Source organism: Mauremys mutica, chromosome 2 (genome assembly GCF_020497125.1).
Source record: "Mauremys mutica isolate MM-2020 ecotype Southern chromosome 2, ASM2049712v1, whole genome shotgun sequence".
In the NCBI taxonomy this organism is placed as follows: domain Eukaryota; kingdom Metazoa; phylum Chordata; order Testudines; family Geoemydidae; genus Mauremys; species Mauremys mutica.
Window position 1 is genome coordinate 102,425,751 of NC_059073.1, and position 24,667 is coordinate 102,450,417.

The 24,667-nt window shown below is 44.6% G+C and overlaps 1 protein-coding gene across 1 annotated transcript in view; it reads left to right on the forward strand.

The window, feature by feature from the left end:
• The window catches only part of CNDP1 (carnosine dipeptidase 1), a 49,194-nt gene extending 31,870 nt beyond the window's left edge, over nucleotides 1–17,324 (forward strand). Inside the window, exons 6-12 of the mRNA XM_045004473.1 lie at nucleotides 3,162–3,359; nucleotides 5,423–5,507; nucleotides 6,919–7,079; nucleotides 9,049–9,213; nucleotides 9,451–9,592; nucleotides 15,317–15,464; nucleotides 17,076–17,324. Coding sequence (XP_044860408.1) covers nucleotides 3,162–3,359; nucleotides 5,423–5,507; nucleotides 6,919–7,079; nucleotides 9,049–9,213; nucleotides 9,451–9,592; nucleotides 15,317–15,464; nucleotides 17,076–17,181 — 1,005 coding nt within the window. The 3' untranslated portion in view covers nucleotides 17,182–17,324. The remainder of the gene's footprint in view (nucleotides 1–3,161; nucleotides 3,360–5,422; nucleotides 5,508–6,918; nucleotides 7,080–9,048; nucleotides 9,214–9,450; nucleotides 9,593–15,316; nucleotides 15,465–17,075) is intronic.
• Nucleotides 17,325–24,667: the final 7,343 nt, after the last annotated feature.

Consider the following 24,667-nt stretch of genomic DNA (forward strand, 5'->3'; position numbering starts at 1 on the left):
TAAACAAAGCAGGTTTACATTTAGTAATTGGGTGGGAAGCCTCACAGAAAAAAGTTAGGAGCTGTAGGAGGTGTTGCTTATTCACTAAGTAATGTGAGACCTTCCTTTTACAATAGTAAACCAGTACAGCACAGAATGCACTTTGCTCCTAGAGTCTAGAATGGGATCCTTTGCTTCTGTACACAGCCCATTAGAAAGACAGTGAAAAGATTCCCACTCACTTCAACAGGCTTTGGACAGAACTGATTGTACACAGGGTAACTCCACTGTCTTCACAGGGTCCTGGTCTCACAGCAGAGGGGGTCATATGAGCTTGTTGCAGAGCTGCTGCCCAGGGATAGGAACCTCCTGGCACCCCAGCCTCCAAAATCATCCAGGCTGCACTTTCTGCACGGCTATGTGCTAGCTGAGGGGTGTGTGGGAATTGGTGGCCTCTGCTGCAGGTGATGGGAATCTCAGGTACTCAAAGCCATGGCTTAGAGGAGGGAAGAGCCTAACTCCAGAGTCTGCAGCTGCCTAGGGCCAGAGCTGAGGATTTAGAATCCCTAGTGCTGATGTTGCAAGGTTCAAGCTTGCTCAGCCTTGGAATTGCCACCCCTCCCTTGACTAGTAGCTGCAGCTGTCTAAGGCTGCCCTCTGGCAATTGGCCCCATGGCTATATTCAGAGACGCTACAAGTGGCTCTGTGACTACTGGGGGCAGGGGCGGCTCCAGGCCCCAGCACGCCAAACGCGCGCTTGGGGCGGCATGCCGCGGGGGGCGCTCTGCCGGTCGCTGGGAGGGCGGCAGGCGGCTCCGGTGGACCTCCCGCAGGTATGCCTGCGGAGGGTCCACTGGTCCCGCGGCTTCGGTGGAGCATCTGCAGGCACGTCTGCGGGAGGTCCACCGGAGCCGCGGGACCAGCGGACTCTCCGCAGGCACGTCTGCGGGAGGTCCACCGGAGCCGCGGGACCAGCAGACTCTCCGCAGGCACGTCTGCGGGAGGTCCACCGGAGCCGTGGGACTGGCGACCGGCACAGCGCCCCCCGCGGCGTGCCGCCGTGCTTGGGGCAGCGAAATAGCTAGAGCCGCCCCTGACTGGGGGCAATTAAGCTAGAGCAGATAAAGGAACTGGAATTAACTTCAAGGAACAGAGGTCACCAGTAGGAAAGGAATGTCGAGGGGAGCAAGGAAAGAGGAAGCAGGTCAGGCTTGCAGGGGGAGAATAGCCCCAGCTGGTTGGGGAGCATATTCAAAGTAGAAAGGAAACAAGCATGGGGAGAGGTGGTGGTGATCAGGTAGTAGACTAGCATGTAGATGGGAGCAGAGGGAGAAAGGCTGGTGTCTTCAGATTCCCAAGGGCTAATTCCTCACTTTGGGTAAATGGTGTTTGGAAGTGGCTTGCTCAAATGGCAGGATGGGTGCCGAGGGAGGGATTTGTCAGAATTGGTCAGGTATCTGCTGGCTTTAGAACTTTGAGCTGAGACTAGGACCACATGCAATGACGGTGGTACTGGAGACATGGCTATAGAAGGTCTGAATGAGGAAGGAGATAAATCTGTGGGGAGTTTCCCTGATCACTATGAAAGTTCTACTCACTGTGGACACTGGTAAACCCACATGGGTGTACAGCTCAGTGAGAAAAACTGGGGGCTGAGGGAGCTGTGTATGGCAATGCATATAGTCATGTAGAGGTGTGTGATCAAAATGAAAAATGTCTCTGAGATTCAGTACTGGATACACTATGGCACCAATGGCACTGCCCCACCAGGCCCACACTCGGAGCCCACAGTGACTACATAAATATATTTGGTGCCAGGGCCCACTAAAGGTAAATCCGGCCCTGCAAGTGAATCAGATAAGGCTTATCCTCCTGAATCCTCTCTCTAGCAAATGACAAAGTTCATTATACAATATATGTGCACAGTTTATTTTTAATTTCTTTGTGGTTGTTTGGCGAAGCATTCTGTTTTATCCGATCACTCAGGCTAAACTTGTCCCTGACGTAAGTCTGTTAAAGTCCAGGGATTTGTACTGGTGTTAAATCTGAAACCTGAAGAAATGCACTGTGTTGCTTTCTGTTTAACTTAAAAGACAATCTTCATAATCTGAAAATGAACCACAGTGGAATGCTGAGCTTAGTTTTTCTTTCTTGTTGGGACATATGAGCATTTCTAACTCCTGTTGGCCCTTGATGAAAGTTGTCATATGATTTTGCCTGCATTGAAGACTTTCTCAAATTCTCCGTATGCTGCAGTAGCTGTGCAACTTCACTGGTGCTAAGGGCACTGGAAGTACCACTGTAGGCAGGTGCTGCTCTAGGAATTCCGCCGCCCCAAGCAGGGAGGCACGCCGCGGGGGGCGCGCTGGCGGTCACCAGTCCCGCAGCTCCGGGGGACCTCTTGCAGACGTGCTGGGGAGGGTCCGCTGGTCCCGCGGCTCCGGTGGAGCATCCGCAGGCACGCCTGCGGGAGGTCCACCGTAGCCACGGGACCAGCGGACCCTCCGCAGTCATGCCTGCGGGAGGTCCACCGGAGCCACCTGCCGCCCTCCCGGCAAAATGCCGTCCCAAGCGCGCGCTTGGCGCGCTGGGGTCTGGAGCCGGCCCTGACTGTAGGCTGCCCAACTGCATTTTTACCACCATATCGCCTAATCCTGCAGGTTTAGAGAACACAATGATAAAAATGCCAGCAAGGGGCCTACATGGGCAGCCCCTCCATGGCTAGCATTGGTAGAGCTGCAACAGTGGGAGATATAGAGGAAAACTTCAGTGAAGATGCAGCCTGTATGTTAGGGAGCAAGAAAGAAAAAAAGGGGGAAAATAAGGAAGAGAGCGAGAGAAAGTTTATAAGGGAAAGGAAATGTTGTCCCTGAGGCTGTATGTTCCAGGATTGCCCTTTCTAGGGGGATGTGTTGTTGTTAATTATTTATTAATTGTAAATAAATATTATTTATAAATTTATTTATTACTTATATTACCAAGAACCCTAGTAGTGACCAGGACCCCATTTTGCTAGGCAAACATTGCACAAAAAGGGGCTCCCTGCCCCAAAGAGATGACAATTTAATTAGACAGCCCACTTGGGCTCCCCCCCCCCAACCCCATAGCCCAGTTTATTAGCCCTCTTAATTATTAAAAATGCCAGTTTCTTACCTAGGCTTTGTTGATGTTTTTTTACTTAGGACACACCAGTAAACCACAAGTTCATTATTGAAGGTATGGAAGAAGCAGGATCTCTTGGACTAGAGGAAATAATTAAAGAAAATCAGCGTTTTTTCTCTGATGTTGACTATATTGTGATTTCGGATAACCTTTGGCTTAGCAACAGGAAACCAGCCCTCACGTATGGGACTCGGGGAAACATCTGCTTCTCTGTGGAGGTACAAGAGAAAATGGCATTGATTTATTTGGGGTTGGGTCCTGGGGCAGAGGATGACAATGTGCTCTGTAAATATGTGTTTGCTAGGAGAGGGACAGACTGACTGAATGCGCGTGCAGACCCTTCATCCACGTTCTCTCCCAATTCCACACCCTCCCCACCCTAATTTCATCAGCTCCATTCACTCTCTCTCTTCTCCCAATCCCTCTCCTACTCTCCCTCACCTTCTCCTCATCCGCAATTTCACATTCACTTTCATCCTCTCCTTCTCTCCCCTCTCCCTCCTCCAACCTCCCCTCCACCCCTAAGGGTACATCTATGCTGCAGCTGGAGGTGCAGTTTCCAGCTTGGGTAGACATACAAGCACTAGCTTTGATCAAGTTGGCACTCTAAAAAAAAGAAGTTGTTGCCTTTGGGGCACAGGCAGTGGCACTGGCTAGCTGCCCAAGTACAACCCCACCCCCACTGCTGCCCCACCCCTGTGTGGCAGGCACTGCTCAATGCATGGTGTCTGCCAGCAGAGTGCACAACTTAGTGGGGACTGTTGGTTGAGAAGCCGCACTAAGGTTCTGAAACCACTGACCAGAGTAAGTAGTACACGGTAAGTGATTTAGCAACTTGCATGAGCCACTGGGAAATGTAAGGAGGACAGGGAAATAAATCCCCTGGCTGGAAGTTTTTGTGTCAGTAAGTAAGAGGGGAGATACTGCCTTGGCCCCAGGGCTGGCTCTAGGTTTTTTGCTGCCCCAAGCAAAAAACATTTTGGCTGCCCCCCCATTTTTTTTGGCTTTTGCACTTTGCAATGTTTTTGTTTTGTTTTGACTGTTTAAAATTTAAAAAAAATGAAAACAGAATTTGTAGTTAGTGAAATAAAACAATTTCCTACTAGTGTTCTCATTTAATTTTAACAAAATGACAATTACAAACAACTTGGGTTCAACTATACACTATAATGAAAAACGTTAGTGTATTCCGGTGCGCCCAGTTTCTGATAAATTAAAAGGATGTATATGAACTGAATTTTTCTGGTTTTTATACTTGCATAGTCTTTTAATAATTCAGTGGCTGCCCCACTAGGCAGGACTTTCCCCCTCTCCACCCAGCTTCAGCTCTGCCAGCCGCCCCTGCCCTGGGACACCTTTGCCCCCCGTTACCTTCAGTTCTGTTTGGGTCTGGGCTGGTTCCCCCCAGGGTGCGCCTTGCTCTGAGCCGCTTCCCCCCTCCGCTGTGCTTTAAGCAGCCGGGCTGGTCTGCGCTCCCTGGCCCGCTGGCCCGGGGGATCAGGTGTCAGCAACTAGCTTCATCTGTCAAAGCGGCTCCTCTCTGCCCCCCCTGCGAGCAGGAGCCGGGGACTTTGCCTCACACCCGCTCCCCTTGGCTCTGCCGGGCTGGGAGCCACTCTGCGAGCAAAGCACATAGTGCAGAGCCAGCCTGGCTTCTGCCAGGTCCTAGCACTGCCCGATCTGCCCATTGGTGGATTTTCCCCCCAAAAAAAAAAAGGATGGCCGGAATGCTGCCCCTGGAAATGTGCTGCCCCTTGCTTTGTTGGTACCTAGAACCGGTCCTGCTTGGCCCCATCCTACAATCTAATCCCTAGAGAACCAAATCAAAATCTACATCAATCCCAGGGCTGGAAAAAGAATAAAATTAGTAGATGAATATTTTGACTAAAAGCGATTCTCTCAAGATCCTGAATACAACTCTTTCAAGCCATGCTGAAGAAGAATGACTCCATCAAAATAGCAAAAATGATCCATATCTGCTACTAGATGACTGCACAGAATGATACTTGGAGCTCAACCTGTCTGTCTCATACTCTGCTACAAAGCCACTAGGACATCTTTCACTTGCCAGAAGCAGACCTGAGACCATTTCTGACCCTGAGTTTTCCACATTGCAGCAGAGGGACTTTCCTAAAAGTACCTAGGATACGCCTTTTTTTAAATACAGGCCATAAATAAACAATATAATTGAGATTACCTGAGTCCCTATGGAAAGCCAGTGATTTGAAAGCATTAAAACAATGTTCTTTGCATGTCAACATGTTACCTTTATTTCACACAGGTACAGTGTGGGGAGAGAGATCTTCATTCAGGAAGTTTTGGAGGCATCATTCATGAACCAATGACTGATCTAATAGCTCTGCTTGGTAATACTGCATATCGTATTACTGGACGATAACTAGTTAGTAATGGGTGAGGGTGAACCTCAGAAATTCAGTGGTTCAGTTTGGCTTGTGTAAGCATCCTGACGTTTGGATGATCATGTGTGGGGGATTTTTTGTGTGAAGTTGGCCCATTGACTTCAGTGGAACAGCTCAGGTGCTTAAACTTACACATGTTAAAGTGCCTTGCTGACTCCAGGCCTATTCTGGAGTTAAATGTGGCCCCTCAGTGCCTGTCTAAAATACAAATACTTCCCACTATTTCCACTCGGGCTATCACTGTTAGGAGCCCCAGAGTAGATGGCCCACCAGTTGCTGACGCTATTTTCAGCACCATGTTTATTAGACCTGCTCCAGGCAAGTCTTATTGACATGTGCTGTTAGTGAAGGCTTCTGAAATTGAATATATTGTATGCTAATTCTTATATAAACTGAATGATGTTTCCATGTCAGCCACTAGCTTCATGAAAGACTGAACAGCAAACAGCAACTCAGTGGGTTTCTTAGTAGATTAGAAAATACCCCAGGCCAGAGGACCTCTTAACCATTATACAGTTCTCTCCCGTAACGGGTTAGTTACCCGCTCCTGCCCTTCGGGGCTTAAAACAGCCCAGGAGAGGGCTGTGGCTGGGGCAAGAAGCCTGGGCTGATTGGGGGAAAGCAGGCTCAGCTGTGGCCATGCCCCAATCAGGCCCAGCTGGCCCCTATAAGAGGCTGTGAGCCAGACGCCCAGCCAGTCTCCCTCTGCCTGTAGAGGGAGAAGGGCCTGGCTGCTGGGAGCTAAAGACAAGGTACCTGAGTGGAGCAGGGCTGAGGAAAGGCAGAGGAGCTGGGGAGCTCCTGCCTAGAAAGCCCCAGGCCGTGGCCTAGCATAAGGCCAAGAGGAACTGGGGGTTGCAGGGGGCAGCCCAGGGATAGGCAAAGGCAGCAGGTTCAAACCCCTTTGCCTATGATGAGTGGCCGATACTGCAGTCTGCCCCAGTGGACGGGGGGTAGATGGAGACTGGGCAGTAGACAAGACTGAGGCAAAGTGGGGATAGTGGGTTGGGGGCTCCCCAGGGAGAAGAGACCCAGATTGGTGGGGTACTGCCGGGGGGCAGCACCCCAGTTAAAAGAGGCACCGGGGTCCAGGGAGGGACATGGGGGCCAGAGGACAGGCGGATCACCGGCCTGCAGAGGGCGCTCCAGAGCTGGAACGAGCTAATTCCCAGGAGGCGCCAAAGGGGTGAGTCTGCACGTCTAAATCTCCCTTTTCATATTGTTAAATGGGAATGAGTGACTTGACTAGATGCGACTGAGTCTTGGTATGAAAAAGAGGAGTCCCAGTATGGAAATGGTTGAGAACCACTGCCCTAAATTAAAGGGAAGATTATGCCTGTTGGTATCTGTTCTGTAGATAGCCTTGTGGATACATCAGGTCGTATTTTGATCCCTGGAGTCTATGATGATGTTGCTTCCCTTACGGAAGAGGAGAAGAAGTTGTATGAAGCAATTGAATTTGATCTAGAGGAATATAAGAATAATACTGGTGTGAAAAAATTCCTATATGACACTAAGGTACAGTAACATCTTTATTAATAGTCTGCAGAAAGAATTTAAATGACCCATTAATTACTTTCACCGATTACTCCAAACTTCAAGGTTTTTCAAGCAACGGTGAACACTGGCAAACAAAACAAAGGAATCTAATGAGTTAAAAGCTCAGGTAGGAAGTTTAAAAAAAAAAAAAGATTTGGCCTGATCATTTGCAAACATCTGGGGGAAAATAATCGAAAATGCAGATAGTCAATAAAAAGTAGTAATACAAAAAAACCTCCAAAACCCAACAACCCCCCAAAACAAACAAAAAACACTTATTGGAGAGTCAAGGTGGATGACATATCTTTTATTCGTATCATTACCTCACCCACCTTGTATATAATAATAGGAGATATACCAATCTCCTAGAACTGGAAGGGACCTTGAAAGGTCATTGAGTTCAGTCCCTGCCTTTACTAATAGGACCAAGTATTGATTTTGCCCCAGATCCCTAAGTGGCCCCCTCAAGGATTGAGCTCACAACCCTGGGTTTAGCAGGCCAATGCTCAAACCACTGAGCTATCCCTCTCCCGCCCCGCATCTCTAATATCCTGGGATCAACACAGGTACAACAACACTGTATACAAAAAACCACTTATATAAGACCATAGACTAGAGAGTACATTGAATTCAGGTTTGGAAAGTGGATGGCAACAGAAAAGTTGGTATAATTTGGGGCTGGTTTTATGTATTTATTTTAGATTTTGATGTCTGACACTTTTGACAGAATTTTAAAATGACAATCCCAAAATTAACAATACCAATAAAACCCAGCAGCTAAGAACTGGTCTACCCCAGTTGTACCAGTAGTCCTATGTCAGTTAGGGATGTTATTTTTTTTTTCATTACCTCTATATTTATGTTAGTGTAAAACCCTTTCATGTATGCTGTTATTCCGGTATATAAGTGCCTTATACTTATATAGCTTATTCCACTTCCTGAACCAGAATAAAACTATATCATTTTAAGCACTCTTATATTGATATAACTGTCCACACTAGGGAGTTTTTCCACTTTAACTATATCGGTATAGTTAAAGCCGTACAAATTATCTTTTGCATCCGCTCCAGAGAATGGATGGGATTGTTCGCTGATCACTGTCCAGTTATCCTTTCTATTTAGATATGAGTTGCCCATTATTAAAAGCTTTTCTTCCCTTCTTCACCATCAGAGCTTGTCCATTCTGCTTAGTATCATTTGAACCAGTGCATAAATAGGGTACAGCAAGATGGTGTAAAACTCTGTAAACTGAGTAGGCCAGCAGTTCTAAGGTGAGTGGTTTTAGTAGCTGATTGGAGACTACGTAATAATGATCCCTGTTAACTTGGTAATGATCATATTCCAGGCTAATACATGCCTTTGCCATTGTCATCAGAATTTATTAGCCCAGGATACAACTACTATTTTGCAAATGAGAAGCACATTCAAGTTATCACTGAAACATTTATAAACAAATAGCATACAGTTTATGGAGACATTATCACAATTCATGATCCTTTTATAAAATTAGAAGTAATCACAACTGAAAGTAGCTAAATAATCACTACATAAGCCAGTTGGTTGTTAGAATTTGAAAAACAAAAACGATCTCCTAATGGTATTTTTCTTTTTAGTTCATTATATTTATTGTACACTTTTGCCTCCAAGACACTCTTGCCATGCCATTTTTCACCTGTCTGCTCTTACTGTCACCAGAGTTGTATATGAATAGCTTTCCTCTTCCATATATTCTCATGCTGTAGGCAAATGTTGACTAAAAGAAGTAGCAGTGTTTACTTAGAAAGACCTTTACCAGCTAGAGGTTTTAATCACAAATCAGTCAGCTCTAAATTGCAGAAGCAATCAAGCACAAATTTTACATGCAAGATACTTAGTTTTTCAGTAGATTGTGTGAATTTTTAATGGCTGTGGCATTGTCACTTTTGTTTTGTTTTGTTACATTATAAAGGAGGAAATACTTAGTCACCTGTGGCGTTACCCCTCTCTCTCTATTCATGGGATTGAAGGAGCTTTTCACGAACCAGGAATAAAAACAGCTATACCTGCAAAAGTAATAGGAAAATTTTCAATCCGGCAAGTCCCTCACATGGACATTTCAATCGTAAAACGTCAGGTAATACTGGCAAACTTCAACTCTTGGTCAGTTCTCAGCATGTTAAATTCCTCTTAATTTCAGAGATCCTCTCAACACTTAAAATTTACAGAATAATGAACAGCATCTTTCCACTATGTGGCTGTGTATGGGCTTGGGAGTGAAAGTGTGTGTGTGTGAGTGCACAATTTCTGGATATATTATTGTTGAAGGATGTAATGTATAAATACTGTTAATGAAAAGATGCTTTCCTTGTAGGTGATAAAATATTTAGAGGATGTTTTCTCTAAGAGAAACAGCCCAAACAAACTGAAGGTGTCTGTGCCAATAAGTGCAATGCCATGGGTTGCTGACATAAATGATCCTCTTTATACAGCAGCAAGAACGGCAATCAAAACAGGTTTGTTCTTTCTTTTATTATTTTTTAACATCCACCAAACAATGTCACGCTAACAGTGACTTGCACAAAGGAAAAGGAGTTTTCCTAAAATTAAAGAATTTCTTGTTTGGAACATTATTTAGATCCAGATAATTTGGGAAGGCGGGGCACGGTACTTATTCAGTGAATGAACTGTGCCTGTTCAGTGACACGCTTGCAGTTTGGTTTTATGGTTCTAGTCTCTCATCCGTGCATTTAGATGCAGGTAACCGCTTATTGCTGCCTTATGTATCAGGCACCCTGAGGAAAACTCACCTCAGTGCTGCCCATTGACATATCATGATGTACCTGATAGTGGAGTGTAATACTCAAATAAATAAATGCAACACAGCAGGTAAATGGGGGAGGAGAGGGCAGCTATGCAGATAGGCATTACCCTGGTAAATGCTCCCATTTGTTGATAAAAGATCTTTTTAATGTTCCCCCTCAGAAATATCAAATATGGTTGTCGCTACCTCAGGAAAGGTAATGTAAGCAGGTCTTTCACAGCTAGATCTGAGTTAAAGTTTCTCTTACCCTGGGACTCTGTAAGCTTCTCCTGGAGCCCCCAGGCTCTCACTGGCCGCGGTCCGCTGTCCCAGAGCAATGGGGGCAAAAAGGTAATAATTGGAGATATACCAATCTCCTAGAACTGGAAGGGACCTTGAAAGGTCATCGAGTCCAGCCCCCTGCCTTCACTAGCAGGACCAATTTTTGCCCCAGATCCCTAAGTGGCCTCCTCAAGGATTGAACTCACAACCCTGGGTTTAGCAGGCCAATGCTCAAACCACTGAGCTATCCCTCCCCAGCAGGAAGTGGTGGCCAGCACATCCCTCGGCACGCGCCACTTCCCGCCGCCCCCATTGGCCTGGAATGGCAAACCGCAGCCAGTGGGAGCCGCAATCAGCCAAACCTGCCGACACGGCAGGTAAACAAACTGGCCCAGCCCACCAGAGTGCTTACCCTGGTGAGCCGTGTGCCAGAGGCCGGTGTATATATGTGATGATGATGTTCGTCCATCGTTTTCGAAGAAGACCTTAACATCTATCAGGTTGTGAGCTGTCCACAATGCGTCCGCAAATGGCTGGTAAGGCCAATACGGGCACGGAATGTTCTGCCACATGTCGGGCAGACATGCGTGGGCACCACTGTTACAACATTTGCAGCTCTGGCTTTACGGAGTGCTCGCTTCTCTTGTGCTAGTGTTATCCTTCTAGCTTCAGATGTCTGGCAGCCTTGGTGGATCAGCGTACGCCATGTCGATCGGTCTTGTGCCAGGGTTTCCCAGGAGGTGACGTCGATATCCAGGGACTTAAGAGAGGCTTTCAGCGTATCTTTGTATCGCTTCTTTTGTCCCCCGTGCGATCGCTTTCCTTGAGACAGCTCACCAAAGAAGAGCTGTTTGGGGATGCGGTGGTCTGGCATCCTCACAACATGGCCTGCCCAGCGTGTCTGGGCTTTCATAAGCAGAGTGTAAACTGATGGCAGGCCTGCTCTGGAAAGGACTTCTGTGTCAGGCACCTTATCCTGCCACCGAATCCTCAGAAGTCTGCGGAGGCAAGTCGTGTGGAAGTGGTTCAATTGCCTAGCGTGCCTCCTGTATACAGTCCAGGTCTCACTGGCATACATCAAGGTAGTTAGCACTACTGCTCGGTAGACTTTAAGCTTTGTAGCAAGGCTTATTCCACGGCGGTCCCACACGTTGGTCAGCAGTCCGCCAAATGCAGAGCTTGCCTTGGCGATTCTGCAGTTGACCTCGATGTCAATTGTCACTGCACGGGAGAGGGTGCTGCCAAGGTATGTAAATTGGTCCACTGCTTGCAGCTTTTGCCCCTTCACTGTGATGATGGGCTCTTGGTGTTGGGCTTTCGGAGCTGGCTGGTGCATCACTTCGGTTTTCTTTATGTTGATAAGAAGGCCAAAGTTATCGCATGCTGCTGCGAATTTGTCCATGCTGGCTTGCATTTCCTGCTCTGATCCAGCATTCAGGGCACAATCGTCAGCAAAAAGGAGGTCTCGTAGCACAGTCTCCTTTATCTTGGTGACAGCCTGGAGTCTTCGCAGGTTGAACAGTTTCCCATCAGTCCTGTATCTCAGGCTGACTCCCAAGGAACTGTTCTGAAAGGCGTCTGACAGCATGGCTGAAAACATCATGCTGAACAGGGTCGGTGCCAACACACACCCTTGCTTGACGCCATTTGTGACGGGAAAGGCCTCTGAAGCTTCTCCGTCGTCCAGAACACGAGCCGTCATGCCGTCGTGGAACTGACGTACCATCAGGATGAATCTATCAGGGCACCCAAACTTCGACATGATACGCCACAGACCTTCACGACTGACAGTGTCAAAAGCCTTAGTGAGATCCACAAAGATGGTGTACAGTTCACGATTCTGCTCTTGACACTTCTCTTGGAGCTGTCGGACTGCGAAGATCATGTCCACAGTGCCACGCTCTTTACGAAAGCCGCACTGTGTCTCGGGTAATAGACCCTGTTCCAGGTGGTCAATCAGGCGATTCAGCAACACTCGTGCAAGGATCTTGCCTGCGCTGGAAAGCAATGATATTCCTCTATGATTGTCGCAGACTTTTCGATTTCCTTTCCTCTTGTAGAGGTGTACGATGGATGCATCTTTCAATTCCTGAGGAATAGACCCTTGATTCCAGAAGGACTGAAACAGTTGAGTGAGTTTGTCAACAAGCACTGCACCACCATCCTTATAAACTTCTGCTGGGATCGCATCAGATCCTGAGGCCTTGCCACTGGACAGCTGGCTGATGGCCTGTAGGATTTCAGACTCTGATGGTGGAACGTCCAGACTGTGGTTGATATCCGCCTGGGGCATTCTATCAATCGCCTCGTTATTAATGGAAGATGGGCGGTTCAGTACAGATTGAAAATGCTCAGCCCAACGCTGTAGAATCAGAGTCTTCTCAGTAATGAGAGTTACACCATCTAAATCCAGTAAAGGAGAGCTCCCTGAGGGCCGAGGTCCGTACAAGGATCTGAGGGCTTCGTAGAACCGTTTGGCATCGTTTCTATCAGCAAACATCTGGATTTCACCTGCCTTGGCACTCAACCAGGAGTCCTGCATCTTGCGAAGCTTGTTCTGTACGGTCCTGCGAGTGTTGTTAAAGGCATTTTTCTTAGCTGATGACGACGGGTCGTTCTGATGAGCACGGTAAAGGCGGTGCTTTTCAGCAAGTAAGGCCTTGATCTCTTCATCGTTTTCATCAAACCAGTCCTGCTGTTTCCTGTGTGAGGGTCCAAGAACCTTTAGTGCAGAAGAGTGCACAATATTCCGGAAGCGTTCCCAGTCCTTCTCAGCATTTTCCTCTAATTGCAGCTCTAAGAGTTGGTTGTCAAGATCTTCTGCTAGTAAAGCTGCTGTATTGGGGTTCCTCAGTTTACTGACGTTAATCTTTTTCACCACAGCTCTGTTTCCCTGCGGACGTCTCTTTGGCTTGATGTAAAGGCTTAATTTAGAGATGATGAGTCTATGATCAGTCCAACAGTCAGCACTCGGCATGGCCTTAGTCACCCTTACATCCTGTCTATCTTTCCTCCGCACGATGACATAATCAATGAGATGCCAGTGCTTGGAGCGTGGATGCATCCAGGACGTCTTTTTGCAAGTGGGCAGGCGGAAGATAGTATTGGTAATGATCAGATCATGAGCCACACATGTCTTCAGGAGTAGTAGGCCATTGCTGTTACATTTGCCGATTCCATTTTTTCCAATGACGCCATCCCAGGCAGAGTGATCAGATCCTACTCTCGCGTTAAAATCGCCAAGTAGAATCAGCCTGTCGGTACGCTTCACGGATGAGAGTAGGGCATCAAGATCTTCATAAAACTTGTCCTTTACTTCATCCGGATTCGTCATTGTGGGTGCGTAAGCGCTGATTAGTATAGCTTGCTTTCCTCTCGGTAGTGGAAGATGCAGTGTCATGAGTCGGTCGTTCACACCCTTGGGAAGACTGGCAAATTTGCGGACAAGTTGATTCTTAACCGCAAAGCCAACTCCAGATTCACGACGTTCGTCACTGCTACGTCCACACCAGAAGAATGTGTAACCACCCCCTATTTCTGTGAGCTGACCTTCGTTGGCTAGACGAGTTTCACACAAGGCTGCAATATCGATGTTAAATCTTGCGAGCTCTCTAGCGACCAGGGCTGTTCTTCTTTCTGGTCGATCTGCTGAGGGGTTATCTTGAAGCGTGCGTACGTTCCATGTACCAATAATGAGTGGTGTCACCTTGCGGTTTGTTATTTGAAGTTTTGTTGTTCGACCGCATAAGATGGGATCCCCTCCAGCCGCGGTAAGCTGGCCAGGGTTCTGTGAAGCAAACAATGTTTAGGGCACCTTTTCTAGCCCCTTCCTCTTGCTACGGAGGTGAGCAGTGCGGTCCTAAAAAGGGCTGCTCAGTCACTCAGGTAGACGCCGAATCCAGCTGTTGCTTCGATCAGCAAGAAGACGACCATTAGACCTGAGCCGCCTGTGTGCAGGTCCACGGCTACAGCTCCCAGTGTATCCACACCTGCTGCTTCGTCGCTCGCCCATCGCCACAGGACTTTGAAATTTACGGAAGTTAGATGTCAAGACTTGCGCGTGGATTGGATTAAAGTGAGGGAGAGGTGCGCATAGTCAGCCTCACTCTCTCTTCCCAGATCCCATCTTGCTCCAATGGCAGGACAGAGTCGAGACGGTTGGAGATGGGCTGGGCGCAGTGGTTGACCAGGGCATCTTTCGTGTCTTGCCGTGCTCTTAGCGTACCACACCGCTTGCAGAAACCGCCTTCATGACCGTTGGTCCTATTCTAGAAGGTCTCATCCGCTCAATCCGCCGGAGTCTGTCTTCACATGCTCGGGATAGACAAAGCCCTATCTCACCGGAGGTCTAAGCCCAACGGCTACCCTCAACCTGGTTTAGCCAGCCTGTCGAAGCTGTTGCCCGGGGTGTGGCCGCTGCGCATGCTACAGCTACAGGGAGCCACAGGTGAGAGCTGAGTGACAGGTGGGGACCAAAGGTGGACGAGCTGCCCTGAAAGGACACGACATGCCCCTACACCAGAGGTGCTACCCCTCCCTGAACACCCCATACACCCCTGTATATATGTAGCTAGGTATATAAGGCCTAGCTACATATATACACTGCTGCACTGTTAGATTCTGGTGGCTTCTACAATAGAAAAAATGGAAGCCCATTAAAGGGTTACATTACTTTTCAAAAGCAGAAGACTCACTTACACCACTTTAAAAAGAGGAGAAAACCTAAAACCCAGTGCAAACAGCTGATTTTTGAGACTCTGATTTAGCAAGGTATTTAACCATGTGCTTAATATTAATCGTATGAGTTGAGTCACTGATTTCAATAGGACTACTTGCTCTTAAAGTTAGGTATATGCTTAAGCACTTTCTTGAATTGGGGCCTACATTGCAAGGTAAGAGGCAGCCGGAAGATAATACTGTCTCACTTTTCTGTGTACTGAGATGCAAAATCAGGATAGTGTCAAAAGACCAGTATAGTTTTCGAGAATGTGTATAATGGTGTTATTATATTAGCTGCTATACAGTCTTCTCCAAAAGAAATACTACCAAGAACAGTTTGTGCTGGGCAGAATGCCAAAGCTCACTAGCTCCAGTGACGAGACCAGTGTGTCTTCATTTTACTTCTGCAGAATTTCATTTTTTCCATGTGTTTCAGTTTTTGGACAAGATCCAGAAATGATCCGGGATGGCGCAACAATTCCTATTGCCCAAATGTTGCAGAATATAACAAGGAAGAGTGTGATGATGCTTCCAATTGGAGCAGCTGATGATGGGGAGCATTCCCAAAAAGAGAAAATAAGCAGGTTAAAATTAAAAAAAGGCACCATAAGAGACGAGAGGAGGAACTGAAGTACTACAGCAATCCCAGCATACTAGAGTGTGCCCACCTGATTCTAATTGACAATCCTGTCTCTAGCTGTTTTATCCAATAGAATCTATTTTGGGATCTTCAGAGTTGTATATGCTTATCCTAATGACAAAAAATAAGGTTTTGCTGCTTTTTACTTGTGTTGCTCCCGCAGTGCCAAACAAGGCTAAAAAGGAATAAGATGGAATCTATTCCTTCTTCCCTATTGACAGAAGTGCATTGTTGCCAACTTGCATGAGTTTATTGCAAGTCTCATAATAATTGGGGTTTTTTTTCTTGAAGTCCCAGCCAGCTGCTGGAATCGAGGGATTGCATGATAATCTCAGTTGTCATTTAAAAAAAAAACAACCCTATATGTTTCCGGCCCTTGTGATCGTGGAGAAAAGCTTAAGAATGTGAAGGAAGCGTGTCCTAAAGTCTCCGACAACTGAAGGCAAATAAAAATAACCCAACATTTTTTTTTTAAATCACATGAATTTTAAGCTTATTTTATGATTGTTTGGAGCCTGATGCATGACTTTGGAATGCATGGGGTCGCCAATACTGGAATTGTCTACCAAGTTCCAATGAGTTACACTTTCAGACAGTTAGGTTTTCACTGAGGGCATAATTTGAAGCAAATAGTGTGACTGAGGAAGGCTGCAGACCCTTTGTAACAGATTGTGATATGGAAGAACTCAGCTTGATTCTTAGAACTCAGGTTTATATTTGCAGGGCTGGCAGTTAGAAGAAAATTTATTTTTCTTGTAAACTGACCACATTTGATCTGGAAATCGAGAGACAGTAAACATGAAATCCCACTATCACGTTCAACCGTTGCTTTTTCAGAGTAGACCTGCACATTAAGGTTATGGACAGAAGTACTGAGGGGACACAACACAAACATTTGAATCCTCCGATCGTCTTTCTGGAATACACATGTCAGGAAAACTAGATGTTAAATGGCATCCTTAATTCATGCAGTTGTTCCATCCTTTCCCCTTACCAGGTTAATAAAGGAAGGCCTGACAACGCTGTCCTTTTAGGATAGAAGAGAAAATGTAATGTCTTCTGCCTGACCCTTTAGCTTGTCTGTATTGATTGCTGTTAATTCACAGAGAAAGACTTGCCATGATAGCTGGCACTAATAAAAAACTTATGAGACACTTAGCAAAGAAATGTAGATTAAATGGGCACAGAACACTGCAGTTCCTGTCTCGTCCCTAGAGATGGTTTTCCCTCCCTTCCCACCCCTGAGCTAGGATAAGGCATTTTGGTGGGATGGGATGGAGAAGCTAGCATGGCAATTTCCCATGTTGTGTTTGTCCTGTGGATAATTTGGAGATTTACAATTTAAGGGTTCTTAATCTGGCACCTTGAAACCCAATCACTTAATTCTTCCCTTCTCTCTCCCTCCCCACTAAATGTAGGGCCCGATCTTGCAAAGGTTGAGTACCCTCAAGTCTAATTGAAACCCATAGGAGTTGCGGGTGTCGAGCACCTCATAGGGTCAGGCCCTTGTTTGCATAATCTGTTTAGCAACATTGGTCTTTCTTTTTTTGCATAGGTACAATTACATTCAAGGAACAAAACTGTTTGCAACCCTTTTCTTGGAGATTGCAAAACTTCATGGACAGTTACAGGAAGCCTCCAACACGACAACTGCAAACTGATGGATCCTGGGAAGACAATAAGCTATACACCTGCCTATTGTCTTAAATATTCTAATCTCCTTCTTTATTACTCTGGAGAAACATGTACAAACAATAAAATATTTAGATGTGCACCGCATGTCTGAAACTGTTGAAAAATTAAATGACTGCTATTGCTTACAACACGCACTAACTAGCATATAGACAATGTTTAACTAAAGCAAGTGATTCCTTGTGCCATACAATTGGATCAGAGGTGCCTCATGCTCATTGAATGGAAAGTTTCAGTTTGTAACTTGAGCCTAGCGGGGTCGTGGGAGCAGGAAACACAGTTTGTTATTAAAGTTTACTTATTTCCAGACATGAGCCAGGTCAGTCAAAAGTTGGACGGTAGAGTAAGGGCAGCTGGCTTCAGCAGTGTTACTGAGCATGCTCAGTCTATGTGAGCATCCTCAGTACAAGCCAAGCAGCAAATTTGATCAAAACCTGTTGCAAGGGAGCCCTTAAAGGGGCCAGCACCCCTTTTCTTCCAGCTAGCCAGACAAAGACCCCTCTGCATGAAGGTTGCGGTGGGCACAGTCTTTGAAGAAAGGTTGTGTTGTTAATTTGTGATTGTGATAACTTCCCCAAAACAAAACTAACAGCAAGAAGGTTTTGTGGGAAGAGACTTCAATATTGATGTAATAAGGGTAACAATAAATTTATCATAAATTATTCTCATAATGTTAGGTCATTACAAACTTGCCGGTGCTTTTAAGGAGCTTTTAGACATACCTTCAATTACTTTATCCTTTTAAAAAGTGGATGTCAAATCCTAGTGAGATAAATAGAAAGGAGCATAAACACTGCCAAATTAAGTGTAAAAATGTAATAAGAAAAGTCAAAAAGGAGTCTGAAGAACAGCTAGCCAAAAACTGTAAACATAATAACAAAATGTTCTTTAAGTACATCAGAACCAGGAAGCCTGCTAAACAACCAATTGGGCCCCTGGACAATCGAGATACAAAAGGAGTGCTTAAAGATGATAATTTAGTTTCTCCACAATTACTTTAATTCTTTGCTTCAGTCTTCACGGCTGAGGATGTTAGGGAGATTCCCAAACCTGAGCCGGCTTTTGTAGGTGACAAATCTAAGGAATTGTCACAGATTGAGGTGTCACAAGAGAGGTTTTGGAATTAATTGATAAACTTAACAGTAACAAGTCATCGGGGCCAGATGGCATTCACCCAAGAGTTCTGAAAGAACTCAAATGTGAAATTGCGGAACTATTAACTATGGTTTGTAACCTGTCCTTTAAATCAGCTTCTGTACCCAATGACTGGAAGATAGCTAATGTAACGCCAATATTTAAAAAGGGCTCTAGAGGTTATCCCGGCAATTACAGACCAGTAAGTCTAACGTCAGTACTGGGCAAATTAGTTGAAACAATAGTAAAGAATAGTAAAGAATAAAATTGTCAGACACAGAAGAACATAAATTGTTGGGCAAAAGTCAACATGGTTTCTGTAAAGGGAAATCATGTTTTACTAATCTATTAGAGTTCTTGGAAGGGGTCAACAAACGTGGACAAGAGGGATCCAGTGGCCATAGTGTACTTAGATTTCCAGAAAGCCTTTGACAAGGTCCCTCACCAAAGGCCCTTACGTAAATTAAGTTGTCATGGGATAAGAGGGAAGATCCTTTCATGGATTGAGAACTGGTTAAGAGACAGGGAACAAAGGGTAGGAATAAATGGTAAATTTTCAGAATGAAGAGGGGTAACTAGTGGTGTTCCCCAAGGGTCAGTCCTAGGACCAATCCTATTCAACTTATTCATAAATGATCCGGAGAAAGGGGTAAACAGTGAAGTGGCAAAGATTGCAGATGATACTAAACTACTCAAGATAGTTAAGACCAAAGCAGACTGTGAAGAACTTCAAAAAGATCTCACAAAACTAAGTGATTGGGCAACAAAATGGCAAATGAAATTTAATGTGGATAAATGTAAAGTAATGCACATTGGAAAAAATAACCCCAACTATACATACAGTATGATGGGGCTAATTTAGCTACAACGAGTCAGGAAAAAGATCTTGGAGTCATTGTGGATAGTTCTCTGAAGATGTCCATGCAGTGTGCAGTGGCAGTCAAAAAAGCAAACAGGATGTTAGGAATCATTAAAAAGGAGATAGAGAATAAGATGGAGAATATCTTATTGCCCTTATATAAATCCATGGTACGCCCACATCCTGAATACTGTGTACAGATGTGCTCTCCTCATCTCAAAAAAGATATACTGGCATTAGAAAAGGTTCAGAGAAGGGCAACTAAAATGATTAGGGGTTTGGAACAGGTCCCATATAAGGAGAGATTAAAGAGGCTAGGACTTTTCAGCTTGGACAAGAGGAGACTAAGGGGGGATATGATAGAGGTATATAAAATCATGAGTGATGTGGAGAAAGTGAATAAGGAAAAGTTATTTACTTGTTCCCATAATATAAGAACTAGGGCCCACCAAATGAAATTAATGGCCAGCAGGTTTAAAACAAATAAAAGCAAGTTCTTCACACAGCGCACAATCAACCTGTAGAACTCCTTGCCCGAGGAGGTTGTGAAGTCTAGGACAATAACAGGGTTTAAAAGAGAACTGGATACATTCATGGAGTTAAGGCCATTAATGGCTATTAGCCAGGATGGGTAAGGAATGGTGTCCCTAGCCTCTGTTTGTCAGAGGGTAGAGACGGATGGCAGGAGAGAGATCACTTGATCATTACCTGTTAGGTTCACTCCCTCTGGGGCACCTGGCATTGGCCACTGTTGGTAGACAGGATACTGGGCTGGATGGACCTTTGGTCTGACCCAGTATGGTAAATATCTCACATGCTTATGTTTTTCATTCTTAGTTTATTAAATAAGATTTTCAGACTAATAAAAGAAATTGCAGGAAGCTTTCTGTCACCTAGAGATAAGCCAAGTGTCAGCAAGATAACACCTCCTTAGCCATAACACCATGTTTATTACCCCAAAAAGTGTTAATAGAAACTCTAAAATGCAGCTTTTGTAATTGTTATTTTTCTGTCTATATTTTAAAAATATGTTAATTGAGATTTGTGTTTTGCACAAAATATTTAATAGACATTTTAATTGCCAGCTACAAATGTCATAACTAAGAAGACAAACAAATCCAGAAGAGCATCTTTCAAAGAACAAAACACCTCCCTTTGTTTAAGATACCAGTTTTGGTATAACTGCAAACCTTACCTCAAGAAAATAACCTTGTAAAAAACATTCCTGTTTTAGGAAAAAACACTCATTGTGTAAAGGAATGCAAGGATGATCCTTATTTAGGATACCTCAAAGAGGAACGTAAGGATGTGTTATCAGAGCCAAAAACAGCACTAAAAATGGGCTTTGTCGACCCTTCTTTTGCAAAAGAAACCATAGTTCAAAACCCACAAAATTCTTATGGAATATAATTCTTTTATAAGCACTCTAAAATCTTTATTCTGAAACTTTAATAATGGGGCAGAGTTTTGAAGAAAATGTTTGTTCATTTGGAGAAATGCTGCAAACAGTGAATGCATCTCAAAGGGCTTTGCCAGTATAAATGTTGAAATGGCAAGAGCTTTGAGGATGTATATTCAGAAATATTTTGTCAAAATGCAAAGCTTATAATGTAATTTCCTAATATCCTTGCTATGTGAAGGGAAAATCTTTTATGTACCAGCCTAAAATTTTGCTGACTAGATTAATAATGTGAGAAACTATTTAGATAGAGAATATTTATTAATGGAGAATTAATTAGCAATATGTAAGCAACTCTTCACCCAACTCAGAAGAACAAGGATCACCTCTTCAAAACTTGTTGAGAAGAGAAAGCAATCATAGAATCATAGACTGTAAGGTCAGAAGAGACCATTATGATTGTCTAGTCCGACTGCCTGCACAACACAGGCCACAGAATCTCACACACTCACTCCTGTAACCTATGTCTGAGCCACTGAAGTCCTCAAATCATGTTTTAAAGACTTCAAGTTGCAGAGACTCCTCCAGCAAGTGACCTGTGCCCCACGCTACAGAGGAAGGGAAAAAATACCCCAGGCAGTGGCGGATTAATGATTTTGCCGCCCCTAGGCCATGAAATAATTGTCGCCCCGCCTCGACTCCACCCTTTCCCTGCCCCCTTCCAACTCTTTCCCCAAAGTCCCACCCCAACTCCGCCCCCTCCCTGCCCCTATTGGATCCCTTCCCCAAATCCCCGCCCCAGCCCCACCTCTTCCCCCAGCGCGCCGCGTTCTCCCTCCTCCCCCTCCCTCCCTTCCCCACAAAACAGCTGTTGTGCGGCTCAAGCACTGGGAGGGAGGGGAGAGAAACAGGACGCGGCGGCACGCTAGCAGAGGAGACGAGCTGGAGCAGGGGAGCTTCTCTGTGGGTGCTCAAATTTGCCGCCCCTTCAAATTTGCCACCCTAGGCCTAGGCCTAGGCGATAATACGCCGCTGACCCCAGGGCCTCTGCCAATCTGCCCTAGGGGAAAATTCCTTCATGACCCAAATATGGCAATCAGCTAAACCTTGAGCATGTGGGCAAGACTCACCAGCCAGACACCCAGGAAAGAATTCTCTGTAGTAACTCAGATCCCACCCCATCTAACAACCCATCACAAGCCATTGGGCATATTTACCACTGATAGTCAAAGATCAATTAATTACCAAAATTAGACTATCCCATCATACCGTCCCCTCCATAAACTTTATCAAGGAAGCCAGATATGTCTTGAAGCCAGATATGTCTTTTGCCTCCACTACTCCCCTTGGCAGACTGTTCCAGAACTTCACTCCTCTGATCGTTAGAAACCTTCGTCTAATTTCAAGTCTAAACTTCCTGATGGCCAGTTTATATCCATTTGTTCTTGTGTCCACGTTGGTACTGAGCTTAAATAATTCCTCTCTCTCCCTGGTATTTATCCCTCTGATGTATTTACAGAGAGCAATCATATCTCCCCTCAACCCTTTCCTTTAATAACTGTTCCAGTTTGAAGACTCTCTTTAAGAATTATTTATTTTTAAAAGGCTTTGAGAGCTAAAAAGCTTTTCTATAAAGAACAGGAGTGTTTGGACTCTTTCAGAACAGAATTTCAATTCCTATTGAACCCTAATGAAACTGAAGAAATATCTCATAAAATGGGCTGAGTGAAAAGAGTTAAAGCTCTAAACTTAAAGATGGTGGGAGAATCTCCCAGCAAAAAGAAAAAGGAAGTATAACTGTCAAGAAAGAATTACAACTCTAACACACATAGGAATTAACAAAGATAAAGAGGCTCCTAAGAACAACCCAGGAAGGTATTGAGCCAATGAAAAGATGACAGCAGCTAATTTGGAATTTGCACTTTCTGTGCCTCCATCCACAACTTTACAGTACTCATCAGTTAATCCTGTCCAGCTATACGAGCAAGCTGCCACAGCCAGTTAAGAAGAAATAGAAGAGAACAGCCTTGCAGCAGCAGTGAAAAGGCAACCTTCACCCCCCAATGGACATTAACAAGACTTCGACATGGAGTAGTGAGATGAAATAACTAAACCATTACCAAGGGATTAGATTTGAAAACTCTTGTAATGATTTTATGGGAATATTGACATGCAATTGTAACTGAACAGTTTCTCCTTTTAATTACCCAATGGTTACCAGAGGTAGGCAACCTACGGCATGTGTGCCAAAGGCGGCATGCAAGCTGATTTTCAGTGGCACGCACACTGCCCGGGTCCTGGCCACCGGTCCGGGGGGCTCCGCATTTTAATTTAATTTTAAATGAAGCTTCTTAAATGTTTTGAAAACCTTATGTACTTTACGTACAACAATAGTTTAGTTATATATTATAGACTTATAGAAAGAGACCTTCTAAAAACGTTAAAATGTATTACTGGCACGCGAAACCTTAAATTAGAGTGAATAAATGAAGACTCAGCACACCACTTCTGAAAGGTTGCCGACCTCTGGGTTAGACCATGTATTCCTGGAGAGAAGTCAGGGGGCTAAACATCAGTAAACAGAATAACAGTGGGATTTAACTGGATTTAAGATTTTTGGCTTAAGACAGAACTGTAGATGGCTTTTTCTAAGTAACTGATTTAAATATTGTATTTAATTTGTTTGGATTTTAGTTGCTTACTTTTCCCATTTTAAAACTCTTTTAGCTTATCAATGGTAACCAAGCAGGACTCACCTGACTTTAAAAAAAAATATTTTGCCCATCTATAAACAGTTTTCAGTTATCTAATGATATATTAAGATTGAACCCTCAATCATTTTGGGAAATAAGACCTTGGTCTCAACTTACTGAGATAAAAGGGCCCTACCCAAGACAGGTCTCCTCTCAAAAGTGTAATCTCTGTAGAAAAACTCTCTACAGAGAGACATCCAGAAGAGACGGTAATAGAGGTAACCTTTGTTTATCATTTGTGTTTTGATTAATGTTTTCTTTTACTTTCTTTAACAATAAAATAGCCAAGGTTAATAATTATGATCATTTGCTCAGCACTAATCGTGGTGTCCTCTATGGTATGTAAAAGAACCCCTTTGCCTAAAATAGTGAGAGTCACATGCATGTCTTGGCAGTAAGAGATAACTAGTAAGAACTGGCCTGCCATTTCTTGTTTACCTAGACTAAATATTTGTATTAACTTTTGGGATAAAATTACTTGGCACTCAATAATTCCTTCCCTGCACCCCACCCCATTTGCTCTCTGTCTTAAACTTTCAATTTAGAATAGATTCTTAGGCCAGAGTTGCTTCCTGGGAACCAGGTTGGGCTGAGATTCCTGAAAAAGGTGTTTGCTTGCATGCCATTTGTGACCCACTCTGATCTAGGAGTGGAGTGTACAGTGTGAATAAACAGAATTACACTAAGAAAATGTGCAGACGCTATGTCACTGTTTTCTTTTCCAACAGGAAACTTACTTGCAAGGCCCGAACATCTGCTACTGCCCAACAAAGGGGCAACCGTATTATACCCATTTCATAGATGAGTAAATGAAAGGATAGAATTGTTAGTGAAGTGACGTGCCCAAGGTACCAGTGTAAGTTAGTAGCACAGCTTAGAATAGAACTCTAACTAGTACTGAGCTCTAACCAAACAATCACACTTCCTCATTCAGTTTTCCTTAGGACTTGCTGAAGTTTGGAACTCTGTGTATTCTCTCTCCAGTCCATTTAGCAGATCACTGAGTTCTCTAACCCAGTGGATTTGGGGCTGGATGAAGGCAGTAAAAATAATTTAGTCCTGCTGATATTTTCCTCTCCCTGTGCATGCCTAAAATGCAGCTAAGGTTCCTCAAACCCTTTTGATTTCATTATAACTTCTACATATCTTTACAAGTCTTTAATCTCCCTGAGGAGCAGAGTTTTCTGCTCTTCTCTTTAGCTGGCATGTTCAGGTTCTTCAATGTGTTTCTGTCGTATCTGTAATTTAAAGCAGATAAAGAGCCTTTCATTTCATATGTTTATACTGGCAAAGCCCTTTGAGATGCATTC